Here is a 14748-nt window from a genome sequence, read left to right on the forward strand (position 1 = left end):
TATGAAAAAGGTACCAGGGGCATCTCATGGGGCCCCCTACTGACCCGGGCCCTCGGGCAGTGACCGAGTTTCCAAATGGTCAGTCTGCCCCTGGTCACATGATCGGGAAAGGTCCCGATCGAAAGAGGAGATCTGGACCTTTCTGTGAGTACCGGACATGTGTGCTGGGATCGCGTAGCGTTCAGGGGCAGACGCACTGCCCGAGGGCCCGGGGTCAGTAGGGGGCCCCATGAGATGCCTCTGGTACCTTTTTCATAGGCTTTTCTGAGTTTGGGCAAGGACACAGGGGCCCCATGATCCCCTATTGCCTGGGGGCCCCATGAGTTGTCAGTCCGCCCCTGGTAGGGGGCCCCATGAAATGCCCCTGGTACCTTTTTTATGGGCTTTTTTGTGTGGGCAAGGACACAGGGGCCCCATGATCCCCTATTGCCCGGGGGCCCCATGAGTTGTCAGTCCGCCCCTGGTAGAGTGCGCACTCTCAGCACATATGTTTTTGTTAATTGCACGCAAATGTGTGGGCGCTCGGCATCAAGGGCCAGACGCCGGGATGCCGCACATTTGCGTACGGCCAGCGTGATGAGGTTAAAAGCAAAAAACAGCGTGGGTTCGCGCTCTCAGCAAATATGTCCTTTTTTATTAGAACGCAAATGTGCGGCCACTCGGCATCTAGGCCCACACGCCGGGAGGCCGCACATTTGCATTCGGCCAGCGTGAATAGATTAATTTTGTTACAGATTTTTTTTGTTTTTTTTAGATTCCTTGCCATTCATTATTATGTCCATTCGGAGAGTCATATGCGTCCAAATATGCCATTTTTGTCTGAAAAACAAACCGTAACAAAGCGCAAACGTCTGTTCTGTATTGAGAACGGTCAATCCAAAAGAATGGATGGAGTTAGAGACTCTATGGTCGAGATCTCATTACTGAAGATCCAATGGGTTTTTCAGCTGGTTAACATTTACTCTAAAGCCAGTTTTGATTGGCCATCCTGCCACTGCAGTCTTCTGGAGCCAGAGAGGACTCTACTGCTGGACAACCAATGGGGAGTGCCAAAGTCATCCAATCAGTAGCAACCAGAGGAACAGCAGAAGAAGAAGAATCCTCTCCTTCTGCAGTGAAGAATACAGAAGACTGAGGACCCAGTGACTGCAGACTTAGTCAAACAACAGGGGCTTTTTTATTTATTTATTTTTTAACCCAGGTATTAGTTAGCATGGGGGGGGGTAAAAAGTGTGTTGTGGGGGGGTTAGCAGGGGGAAGGGGGGGTTGAATAAGGGCATTCATTTCATACCAGAACAGGATTCAAATGTATTTACCGTCAGCAAGGGCCAATGATTCCAACCGTTGAGGAAATGATGACATTTCAAATTCAAATTCATTCTCCAAACCACAGATTCTGGGTCTTCTCGAATCAAGATTTGTAAACAACTGAATACTGACTTCCTGGAGAGACAACATCAGTTTAAATTTTGTTTCAGTTATAAACTGCAGGGCAAACTACAATCACATTTTGTTGGCGTTTGGGAATGGTATAAATCGTTCACTGCCAGTTTTGCATTTTTTTCCACATGTTGAAATGCATGCACATTTTAGGCCTGAAGTTTAGATAAAACCTGCAAACATATATAATTCCTGAATGTAGAGACCCTGGGGAATACATTGAGGGTAGTTTCATTTTTTTATGTCACGCGATATTCGCTCAATTGTTTATCAAGCGCATATTTTCAGTAAAAAATAAAGCACATTTTAGAGCACACAAATACATTCTATTCAGGGGCGGACTGACCATTTGGGAACTCGGGTACTGCCCGAGGGCCCTGGGTCAGTAGGGGGCCCCATGAGATGCCCCTGGTACCTTTCATAGGCTTTTTTGGGTGTGGTTTGAGTGTGGGCGAGGACACAGGGGCCCCATGATCTCCTATTGCCCAGGGGCCCCATGAGTTGTCAGTCCACCCCTGATTCTATTATCTAAGTTTTGGCATATTATAAAAGATGAGTTTGTACCAAGTACATAGATACCCAACATGTCCTGCCCTAAAATTGTATGTGCCTGTGAAGCCTTTAACCATTTGCCGCCCGGCTTATAGCCGTTTGGCTGCCGCAAAAGTGCTGTAGATTTCCGGGGTATATGCCATTTGGCGTGCTCCCGCACATGCGCAGATTGCGCTTCTGCAGAGCCGTGCAGCAGTGCGATCTGTCACCGGCCGTGTATCTCGGACACGGCCGATGACAGATCTGAGTACCGGCCCCCGTTGCCGGTACCATGTGACCTGCTGTGACCAATCACAGCAGGTCACATGACAGTTGTATACAATGGATGGCTTCATTCATGCCATCCATTGTATACTAGTGCCTAGCTGTGAATGGTCACAGCAGGTCACATGCACATGTCATGTGATTAGCTGTGGCCAAATCACAGCTAAGCACAAAAAAAAAAAAAAAAACCTGAATGAATCGATGTCATTAAGTCAGGTAAATGCTTGCTTATAGCAAAGTAATTCTTTGCTATAAGCAAATTGTGTAGAAAAAAAAATACTGATCACTTCCCCAAGGTAGTACAATGTTACTATGGTCATAGTAAAATATGAAAAAAAATCTTAAAAAAAAAGTAATAAAAAATTAAAAATAATAAAAAAAAAATATAAAAAAATATATATTTTTTTTCATACTGTCACCAGTCAGTGTCCCTGATCACCGCCATGCCAGTTATATGATGACGCTGTACTGCACTGGTGACAGTATGTAAAAATAAAAATAATGAAAATAATTTTTTTAATTTTTTCATTTTACGAAAAATTATGACAAAAAAAATACAACTTCAAAAAACTCGCCATTCCTCTTATGAAGTACGTCGGACTGTCTACTCTGCAAAAAAGGGGTCATTTGGAGGATATCTGTACTGTTCTGACATTTGGGGGGATATCTGTACTGTCCTGACATTTGGGGGATATCTGTACTGTCCTGACATTTGGGGGATATCTGTACTGTTCTGACATTTGGGGGATATCTGTACTGTTCTGACATTTGGGGGATATCTGTACTGTTCTGACATTTGCGGGATATCTGTACCGTTCTGACATTTGGGGGATATCTGTACTGTCCTGACATTTGGGGGGATATCTGTACTGTCCTGACATTTGGGGGGATATCTGTACTGTCCTGACATTTGGGGGATATCTGTACTGTCCTGACATTTGGGGGATATCTGTCCTGTCCTGACATTTGGGGGATATCTGTCCTGTTCTGACATTTGGGGGGTATCTGTACTGTTCTGACATTTGGGGGATATCTGTACTGTCCTAACATTTGGGGGATATCTGTACTTTCCTGACATTTGGGGGATATCTGTACTGTCCTGACATTTGGGGGATATCTGTACTGTTCTGACATTTGGGGGATATCTGTACTTTCCTGACATTTGGGGGATATCTGTACTGCCCTGTCATTTGGGGGATATCTGTACTGTTCTGACATTTGGGGGATATCTGTCCTGACATTTGGGGGATATCTGTACTGTTCTGACATTTGGGGGATATCTGTCCTGTTCTGACATTTGGGGGATATCTGTACTGTTCTGACATTTGGGGGATATCTGTACTGTTCTGACATTTGGGGGGATATCTGTACTGTCCTGACATTTGGGGGATCTCTGTACTGTCCTGACATTTGGGGGATATCTGTACCGTCCTGACATTTGGGGGATATCTGTACTGTTCTGACATTCTTGGACCTCAAGAAATTAGATTGGCTGTCACTACTTCAGGATTGATCAATATTCAGATCTATACCATAGTTTGTGAACTCTATAACTTTCCTACAAACTAAATAATACATCCTAATTTGGGTTATTTTCACCAAAGACATGTAGCAGAATACATCTCGGCCTAAATTTATGAAGAACAATTATTTATTTGTAAACTTTTATAACAGAAACAAAGAAAAAAAGGAAAAAAATTTTTTTTTCAAAAATTCTTGGTCTTTTTTTGTTAATTTAGTAAAAAATAAAAACCCCAGCGATGATTAAATACCACCAAAAGAAAGCTCTAGTTGTGTGAAGAAATTGATAAAAATTTTAGTTTGGGTACAATGTTGTATGACCGCGCAATTGTCATTCAAAGTGTGAGAGCGCTGAAACCTGAAAAATGGCTTGGGCAGGAAGGTGTAAAATTGCCCGGTATTGAAACGGTTAAAGGTCATCAGTTTTTCGAGTTAACTGTGAATAAGGGCTCTAGAATAACTGCTCTCACTACTGTGTAAAATATGTAGTGCAATTGACGTTTTCATACATAGGCGCCCCTGTCATGTGCATGTGTGTGTGTTGTCGTGCAACGTAGTAAAACAAGGAGAAGGACAAAAAAAATTTAGATTTCTTTGAATGACTGGGAGGAGACTATTGCTATGACATATTCTCTTGTGTGTGTAAATTAAAGCTTGAGTTACTGAGCTCTGTGAACAGACTTCATTCAACAGTACTGTGGGTGTTTCTTTGATTCTTATCACATGGTGGGACAGTAGAGTCTGGGGTGGGGTGCCTTTTCAAGGAGGGTTCATGTGAAGTGATCCAGCAAATGTATAGTCACTGGATCACTTCACTCTGAAAGCTGACAGTTGGCTTATGAGGTGTACATACGTATCTGGCTGCTGTAACAACCAAGAGTCTATGTAGAGAGTTAAACTCGCCATACATTATACAATTTTCTTGAGGATTTTGCTTTAGATTTACTAAAAACCATATAATATGAGGTCAAACCTAAACAACACTTTTCAATTATATCCAATTAGGCTCTTGCACTACATAGTTGAAGGTAAATCTAAAGGAAATTAGGCAGAAATTGGACATAAAATTGTATACTGGGTGGCACAGTGGCTCAGTGGTTAGCACGTCTGCCTTGCAGTAAATGGGTTATGGGCAGGGGCGGACTGACAACTCATGGGGCCCCCGGGCAATAGGGGATCATGGGGCCCCTGTGTCCTTGCCCAAACTCAAAAAAGCCTATGAAAAAGGTACCGGGGGCATCTCATGGGGCCCCCTACTGACCCTGGGCCCTCGGGCAGTGCCCGAGTTTCCAAATGGTCAGTCCGCTGCTGGTTATGGGTTCCCGACCATGGCGCCTCCTGCATGGACTTTGCATGTTCTCCCTGTGCTTGCGTGGGTTTCCTCCAGGTGCTCCAGTTTCCTCCCACACTCCAAAGACATGCTGGTATGTTAATTGGATCCTGTCTAAACTGGCCCTAATATGTGTATGTATGAATGTGAGTTAGGGACCTTACATTGTACGCCCCTTGAGGGTTAGGGACTGATGTGAATGTACAATATATATGTAAAATGCTGCGTACATTGACAGCGCTATATAAGTACCTGAAATAAATAAATATAGTGTATGGCCAGCCTCAGAGGGTCAATCCATCCTAAAGTGTTACTGCCGTGATAGCTGGAACATGATGGACCGAGTCAACAGCTGCCTTATAGATGCTTTAATAGTGAGATCTCCGTGCCATAATTTCTCCCTCTGTTCTAGTCCATCTCAGAGTTTTCGGTATTTCCACCTTTGTGTGCTACAGCTCCTTCTGGTACATGCCTCATAACATAAAAGTAAAACAAATATCCAGCAGGGATGGTGCTAATGCTTCATAATGGGCACAGCAAGCGTTCACACTGGGGGTAACCAGTGCACAGATCTCACCAATACATTTTCCATGAGATAGCAGCCAAGTTTAACTATCCTTACCAAACACTGAGTTGTCACTTTTGGGTGGCCTGACCTTTGCCGTACTTTGTGTCTATCTTTGTGGGTAAGCTCCTGCCATAAACTCAAGTGAAATTAAATCAGTAATGGGCTCAGAGGATACCTTTTTAAAAACAGGCACCTTGGGGTATGCCCCTAGGTAGGACATTCACTTTTAGAAGTTTAAAATAAAATGCAGGGCATCTTGCGTTAGGACAGACAGCCCAGTCTTCATATGCTTGGCCAACTTAAAGTAAACCCTAATGGCTCATTCATACAGGTACCATGGGGTTGAGTTGCGTTCATATCGTCCCTTGTTCCCTACTTGAAGCTGCAATGGTGACCATTTGGGTCTGTACATAGACAAAAAGGTGCAGCGCTATTAATGAAAAGGTGAAATGTCAACATACACTCAGTTTCAAGAGTAAAAAGATGAGGACATTAGATCATATATTCATCTCAAAAATAAATTTGATGTTCATGTTTAGTGTCCACAAACATATAAAAGGATGTGATGTGCAAATTCTGCCAGGTCTCCTTTGGCAATCAGAGTAAATGATCCAAAAGTGAGCAGGAAATAAATTAAATGCGCACTCACCAGAAGTGCGTTTAAAATACGCATGAAAGAAGTTTCCTCTCTCATCAGGTACATCTAGGTTCTCCGCACTCAGGTAAAGCTGCGCTACCTGGTCCTCACTGGTCATCCATCCTGGTCAGGTTCCCTGGTTCCTCAGACACTCATACACCTCTGGGGTCCCTCCTTAAACTTGATATTAGATGAGTACATCATCATGAAATTAATATACCCATGGTATGACATCAATATTATGGATGTCTGGTTCTGCGCAAATGATTTTTAATCCTCTCTGGTCTGTGATCCTGCAGCTCTGTGTAAGGGAGCGCTTGACTAGCGCTCCCTTACACAGAGCTGCAGGATCACAGACCAGAGAGGATTAAAAATCGTTTGCGCAGAACCAGACATCCATAAATTTCATGATGATGGATGACCAGTGAGGACCAGGGAGCGCAGCTTTACCTGAGTGCGGAGAACCTAGATGTACCTGATGAGAGAGGAAACTTCTTTCATGCGTATTTTAAACGCACTTCTGGTGAGTGCGCATTTAATTTATTTCCTGCTCACTTTTGGATCATTTACTCTGATTGGCAAAGGAGACCCGGCAGAATTTGCACATCAAATCCTTTTATGTTTGTGGACACTAAACTGAACATCAAATTTATTTTTGAGATGAATATATGATCTAATGTCCTCATCTTTTTACTCTTGAAACTGAGTGTATGTTGACATTTCACCTTTTCATTATTAGCGCTGCACCTTTTTGTCTATATATTGTCTTGGAAAGTTATGTTGGTTACCTTTTTTGGTGTTCTAGCGGCTTGTACCAAATTTTCATTACAGTAAGTGCTCGCTACACAACTCGTTTCTGGGTCTGTACATATGCTGAGGCTGCGATATTATGCTTCTTGGCCACGAGAATAGTTATACCTCATGTCACTTTTGGCAGTCAGTACCACCATCTAACGCATCCTATTCCAGTGAAAGGGGCTGTGGCACAACCATAAGCCACAGACTATGTTAATAACGCTACATGTCTTTGATTTGGACACGTGAAGATCAATGACAGCAGGAAGGTCACCAGGTGCAACGTAAAATTTTGCTTTGAGGCCCTGTCATCTGTAGTTATGCCCCTGTGGAGTAGTGTGGATGAAAGTTCAGAAGCTGCATTGACCTGCTTTGCATTGGGCTTCTTTGGACACAGAAGTTGGTCTCCAGCCTCAAAAACTTTAAGCCACCGCTCCACCCTCCTCCGGTCCACTACACAATTGCCATCCACCTGAAAAGTAATCTATGATGTCTGGAGAAACAAGGGGGACTTTGATAAATTTGTCAGGATGCCAAGCTTTGTTACTGCCATAAAGCCTATAAAACTTACCACAAAGTCTTGATAGGCTTCCCTATCTGTTCTGGAGCTGGTTTTCTTTACGTACACCCCATCACAGAATTGTTCTGTATCACCATTGATACATGCGGGTGCCGGGTCCTCATAATTAACGGCTTGGTAATATAAACGAAACAAATAAGAATACACTTGATTGTATACCTGTAAAGTAAGCACAAGTCCAGGTTGCATGAACTGCATACATACAAGGTCCTGCTATTTCCAAGCCCCCACCCTTCCATGTAAAAAGACTTGAGTTAAACCTAAAAAAAGCCCTGATGAAGAAAATATAGTATAGCTTCAAAACATTTTGGCTATGATTACAAAAATCAAATAAACCACCACTGGTCCATCCCTTTCTGGCTTTGCCTTTCAAGACTGGAGTATAGCGTTCATTGTTTGCTCTACCATATTTTGTTCTCCACTATACATTAGGCTTCTTTGGTCCATGCCATCTTGTGCATGTTAGTGGCCTATATCTTGCAATACTCCTTGTTTGCACTCAAATTATTTTGCAAAATGACAGAGGGTCTAATCCAATAGTCTCCAAACTGTGGCAAGCCGGATGTTTCCCTTTGCTTACCTTGTCCGGCCCTTAGGCCACCATTCCTCCCTTTGATATGAGGCACTACTCCTCCCACTGACACGAAAAATGAGGCATCACTTCTACCACTAACACCAACATTGGGGCATAATCCTCCCACTGATATAAACTTTAACATGATTACTCCCACTAACACTAAAGATGGGGCACTTTTCCTCCCACCTATACCATTGATGGGTCATTCCTTCCACTGATACCAATGTTGGAGCATCATTCCTTCTACTGATGCCAATGTTGGGGAAATATTTATTTCATGAATACCAATGTTGGGGCACCATTCCTTCCACTGACACCAATGTTGGTACACTATTCCTCTTACTGATGCCAATATTGGGACACTATTTCTTCCACTGACTCCAATGTTGGGGCACTATTCCTCTCACTGATGCCAATATTGGGACACTATTTCTTCCACTGACTCCAGTGTTGGGGCACTATTCTTCCCACTGACACCAATGATGGGGCACTATTCCTCCCACTGACACCAATGATGGGGCATTATTCCTCCCACTGATACCAATGAGGGGGCACTAGTCCTCCTACTGACACCAATGATGGGGCACTATTCCTCCCACTGACACCAATGATGGGGCATTATTCCTCCCACTGATACCAATGAGGGGGCACTAGTCTTCCCACTGATACCAATGATGGGACACTATTCCTCCCACTGATACCAATGATGGGACACTATTCCTCCCACTGACACCAATGATGGGGCACTATTCCTCCCACTGACACCAATGATGGGGCACTATTCCTTCCACTGACACCAATGATGGGGCACTATTCCTCCCACTGACACCAATGATGGGGCACTATTCCTTCCACTGACTCCAATGTTGGGGCACTATTCTTCCCACAGACACCAACGATTTGGCACTGTTCCTTCCACTGACATCAACAATGGGGCACTATTTTTGTAGCATTTTCCACTCCCACTGATCAGTTTGGCCCCCAAAAGTCTGAAGACCAGTAAACTGGACATTTGTTTAGAAAGTTTGGAGACCCCTGGTCTAACTCTTCCATACTCTGCACACAACTATACAAAATAATTGGGTTTAAACCTAACATTTAGAACTACCTTCAGTCTTGTGCTGACCTGCTACCAATGGACATTTTTATTTTACAATGTACTTTGTGTGTGCTGCACTGTCCAGGCAAGACATTTTCCCTGCCCCCTGCACGTGCGCAGGGCTAAGGTCTGGAGAGAGCCCATAGGTTTTCCTACGCATGCACCAAACCTTCCCTGTTTTTGCAAATGCGTGGAAAACCCCCTGAGTGTACTCAGATGCACCAATGGACCTGAAGGCTAGGCAAAGCTCTGTGGGCACATCAGTTCATGTGCAATTATGGTGACGATGAGAGGACGGAACCTGTTCAGAGCGGGACTGAAATTCCTCTTTACGCTGGGCTTTGAATCCCTCCAACAGGTTTAAATTAATAAGATTTAGAGCATATCCAAACCTAAGAACGACATATTTTTATATTGCAGCTTACCAGTCCTTAGATGTGGCAGCAGCATTAGTCTTAATTTCTTCAGAATAAGAACCATATTTAGTAAGCACAAAAAATATCTGCCAAAAATGCAGTGTCCTTGTCACTTACTATAAATTGAACTGATATCACGAACTATGTCTATTCCTTTCCCAGCTATCTTCAAGAAACTACAAATCCACCCCTCACCTACCTAGTGATGAATATTACATAACAAAATGAACAAAAGAGGTGTTTGTAGTCCATATCAGGAGATCGGAATGGGTGACAACTATAGCTTCCTCCGTGGATACAGTAGAATGGATGAATGCAGCCACCAAGTAACACGAAGTGTGTGATTTTCAGGATTACCAGGGAAAGATAAAGGGAAAAAAAGGAAAACTAATGCAGCCACCACATCTAAGGACTGGTAATAAACATATTACATTTTTATTCTTAGGTTCAGATACACCTAAAAAAAATAATCCTTACATTACTAGGGTTGAATTCATCATATGAGTTGAGCAATTTGAAGGCGGTGTCTTGTGCTCTGAATCCGCAGAATGACCCTGGTGCAGCTGTTATTTTGCGATCAACCGTAGCGCCTGGGGCCACAATCTTCTCTGTGAACTCCATATTCACCTAAAATAGAACAAGTATTGATATGTCGTTTCTATGTAATGGAGTCTTTATAACCTCACAAGCAAACCTGAGCCACCACCACCCACCCCAGAGCCGTTTTTAAAATATGACCCTGGCAGAGCTGCTACTATATCATCAAATGTGAAATTTCAGCTGGTGTGCAGAGAATGATAGAAGTGTAATGCAAAGGAGGACCTGCAGGTTATTCATCATTGTACAATTTACAGACAGCTGAGAACATGTCCTGGATGGGAAATATGTGTCCCCGGTATTCAGGGGTTCTCATCCATGCAGGGTGAGGGTTTCCAGGGTAGTCCGGTTGGAGAGTAGAGGACTGATTTACAGTACTTTCAGGATTGGTAAGTCCCCATTTATGACCCAAAATTTGAAGGCTCAGAGAGACTTTGGGTGGGAAAGAGCCTGCAACCCGGACTACAGAGACCTTGGTCCCAAAAAGTTAACCTGCCAGCAGAGAAGGCCTGAAAAGGAGCAGGAAGGAGTCATCACTTGTCGGTGGGGGGGGGAGTAGTTCACAGCTGTGAGAAAGTTTGGACTGTCTAATGACTGAGACATTTTGTTTGCTGAGCTCCGAAGCAAACAGGAACCCTAAACCCTGGCGTGGGACTTGTATACTGGTGGTGACCCATTGTGTTGTGTTAGTTATACAAGAATTTTGGACTGTTTACATTTACTTTATAGAAGAAAGCTATTTTGTTTGAATTTTCAAGAACAATAAAGAATGTTTAATTTTACAGGCAGCTGTCTGGTGATCCTGGGCTCCCCATATTACATGGGATTGATTAATTTCTTGGGGACTCCACCGATATTGTCTTTTTATCAACAGGAACCATGTAAGAAGAGTGAGTGTTCTCCTTCTACTGCAGCAGAAAAATCAGCCAATAACTTCAAATGAGACATGCTGATCTGAGTAATATGGGACGATTGGGTGTAATTCTATCCTGTCCTGGCCATACACTTTTAGGTGGGCTGGCTCCAAGTTGTATATTAAAACTGACAACCCTGGCAAGTAACACAGGATCACCCAAAGCATGGATTCTAAATGACAGCTACAGTCTTCACCAGTGCACTCCAAATGGAGTAATGAGCTGGTAACACCATTGGCCTTCTGACTGCTATGTAGCAAGTAGGTTGCCACCCTCAGAATCATCCCACCAAGGGGTCTAAGTAATATAGTGGCTACAATGTAGAGACAGAGTTTCAAACAACAGAAGTTCAGATGATGAGCTAAGGTCAGGGCAGGCAGCAGGTGAGAGCATATACAGTGCTCAGGCATTGATTTAGACAGGCAAAATAGTGGACAATATACAGGGTGAGGTCAAGGTAGGAGACAGACAAGAGAGTGGTCAGTATCCAGGGTGGAGTCAAGGTAAGAGGGAGACAAGAGAGTGGTCAGTATCCAGGCTGGAGTCAAGGTAAGAGGGAGACAAGAGAGTGGTCAGTAACTAGGCTGGGGTCAAGGTAGGAGGCAGAAAAGAGAGTGATCAGTATTTAGGCTGGGGTCAAGGTAGAAGGAAGACAAGAGAGTGGTCAGTATCTAGGCTGGGGTCAAGGTAGGAGGAAGAAAAGAGAGTGGTCAGTATCTAGGCTGGGGTCAAGGTAGGAGGAAGACAAGAGAGTGGTCAGTATCCAGGCTGGGGTCAAGGTAGGCGGAAGACGAGAGAGTGGTCAGTATCCAGGCTTACATTAAGGTAGGAGGCAGAAAAGAGAGTGGTCAGTATTTAGGCTGGGGTCAAGGTAGGCGGAAGACGAGACAGTGGTCAGTATCCAGGCTTAGGTTAAAGTAGGAGGCAGAAAAGAGAGTGGTCAGTATTTAGACTGAGGTCAAGGGAGGCAGTAGGCAAGAGGTTATTGGAAACAGGCAAAGTTGATAGCAACAACAGGAGATACAAGCAGGGCACTAGCAAAATGAGGCATGTGTCAAGGCAGGAATGATGGAATGGGCAGGCAGACCTATGGTAAGGTCACGCAGCGATTGACGACAGCCACCACCCACAGACCAGAGTCCCTCAGGGCACGGAGTCCAAGCCCCAGGCTACCCTTCGCTAGAGCCCCTGATGGTGGGGATGGACTTGACGCAGCCTGAGACCAGGTCGCGGCCCCCGAGTAACCCCAGCTGCGGTAACGACTGCCGCCAATAGCGTACAGCTGGTGGGAGCTAGATGGGAACATGTGTAGTCAGACAGGCCGGGTCAATAACAACGGAGCAGACAGTACTAGACGGTAGGCAAAGAATACTCAGGTCACGGGCCGGGTTCATTAACGGGAGGTCAGGTAAAGGGTTAAAGCAGTGAATAGTCTTGTCCAAGCCGAGTCGGTTACCAGGAGAGCAACGAGAACAGAACAAGAGCTTGCGACAAGGGAACATACAGGACACAAACGCAGAGAGCACTTGCAGACAGCAAGTTTAAATGTGATCAGCCACACCCTTCTGAGGAGGAGCCACAGAAGCCTGAAGGCATAAAGGTTCCCACCATGCTTTGCAGAAATCTAAGATGGATGCCAGCACATGGAGATGCACAAGCTCTGCGGAAAGGTAGGACCTTGACAGCATGCTGGATAGAAGAAGAGTTATACAGGGGTGTAGCTTACAACGTTTCTGTTTGTCAGTATCCCGACCTCCTGTAGGTAGAACTATTACCCAACTGTTATAGAATTATTGTGTCCTTCAATGAATAATAAAGAAATCGGTTTACATGGACTGACCCTAAAACAGACCCTCAATCATAACTGCTGATTGACAGAACTACATCTCAAACTTATGGGTAATACCCCTTGGTACCCATTCAAAGTTAGAATCTTTCTGATCTGACAAGTTTCCTAAGCTGTGCAATGTCTCCGGCTCTAGGACATAGAGCAGAATTTTTAAGATTCTGAGGGAACAAAGTTTGTTTTCTCCACATCAGCTTTAAAACCCTAGAGTCTTTCACTATATCTATGTGGGAAACCTAGGTGATACACAGGGGGACATTTACTAAAACTGGAGAGTGCAAAATCAGGTGCAGCTCTGCATGGTAGCCAATCAGCTTCCAGGTTTTATTGTCAAAGCTTAATTGAAGAAGCTGAAGTTAGAAGCTGATTGGCTACCATACACAGCTGCACCAGATTTTGCACTCTCTAGTTTTAGTAAATCTCCCCCACACTCTCAACAAAAAGTAACTGATCTTTGAATGACTGATAGGAGACCATTGATGTGACTTATTCTCTTGTGTGTGTAAATTTCAGCTTAAGCTACTGAGCTCTGTGAACAGAAGAGAGAGAAGAATGATTCCATATTAATTATCTTGTAGTTTATAATTGCATGGTAGAGCCCATCTAAACTTTAGACATTTTAGGTTCATGCAGTGATTGTATCCCACCTCATTGTCGAAGCAGCTGCCTGTGTTCACTGTTGCAGTGTCAGAGATAATGTCCTTCGCCAGGGTCGCAAAGACTACTAACGTAGCTCCTGTTGCAAATCTACTACCAACATGAAATTCTATTGAAGCTGATCCTTTATAACCTGTAAAGACAGAGGAACCTATGGAAACATTTGAACCTAATACTAGTATTTTTGTAACACAAGGCTACTATGAGAAGCACAAAGCAGTTGAGCTAGCAGAATCTCACCACTTATGATGATAACCTGTAAAATCCCAACAAAATGCTGTGGCATAATCAGTCAACAGCTGGTTTCTTGGATTTGGTGAAGGTGCCAATGCTACCTTGGGCCAACTATTGCCCCCAAATCTGCCAATTGTTTTTATAATTTTCCATTACCGTTCATTTGTAAAACAAAACAATTTCAGAAAACTGATGCCATCTGAACCATAGCCACACACAAGCCCTGCCCACACATTTCTAGAAATTAAATACTTACTTCTTGACAAGTCAACAATGATTTCACCCTGTGCCGCAATGTGGTTTCTTGACACAAACTGAAAAATATGGAAATGCAAATTAGATGAGGAAGCAAAAAAAAATCTTTAAAGTTTATCTATAGTAAAAACATCTTTTACATTTTTAGATAGAGTAGGAAAATGTTAGAACCTCTGTCTGGTTTTCATTACTCTGTCTCCCTGCTGGAGGGATTCATTCTCTCTTTTCGTCCTGTGATCATTGTCTCCATGGCAAAGTGTAATGGGAAATCCAAAATTTTACAGTTGTTGCAAGAACAAAATGTGAGGGAAAATCTTCCAGTGGGGACACCTGCTCTCTTGTCTAAAAGGAGAATTCCCTTTACTTTAAAGAGATTTTTCTTCACTTCCTGTTTTGACTGCAGGACAGGACTTAAAGGGAAATCTCCCCCAAGTGACACAGACAGGGAAGGAAATCAACTGACTGG

General features: G+C 43.7%; 1 protein-coding gene across 2 annotated transcripts in view; it reads right to left on the minus strand.

The window, feature by feature from the left end:
* LOC149435357 (ovostatin-like) overlaps positions 1-14748 on the minus strand; it is a 172235-nt gene that overhangs the window by 88593 nt on the left and 68894 nt on the right. For both annotated transcript variants that reach the window (XM_089662736.1, XM_089662735.1), the window contains exons 14-18: positions 14284-14341; positions 13784-13926; positions 10257-10406; positions 7679-7846; positions 1317-1443 (exon numbers count right to left, since the gene is read on the minus strand). In XM_089662736.1, the coding sequence (XP_089518862.1) occupies positions 1317-1443; positions 7679-7846; positions 10257-10406; positions 13784-13926; positions 14284-14341 (646 nt within the window). The remainder of the gene's footprint in view (positions 1-1316; positions 1444-7678; positions 7847-10256; positions 10407-13783; positions 13927-14283; positions 14342-14748) is intronic.

The sequence above is a fragment of the Staurois parvus genome, unplaced genomic scaffold (genome assembly GCF_062004578.1).
Source record: "Staurois parvus isolate SC_StPar_1 unplaced genomic scaffold, SC_StPar_1.0 ptg001530l, whole genome shotgun sequence".
NCBI classification, from domain to species: Eukaryota; Metazoa; Chordata; class Amphibia; order Anura; family Ranidae; genus Staurois; species Staurois parvus.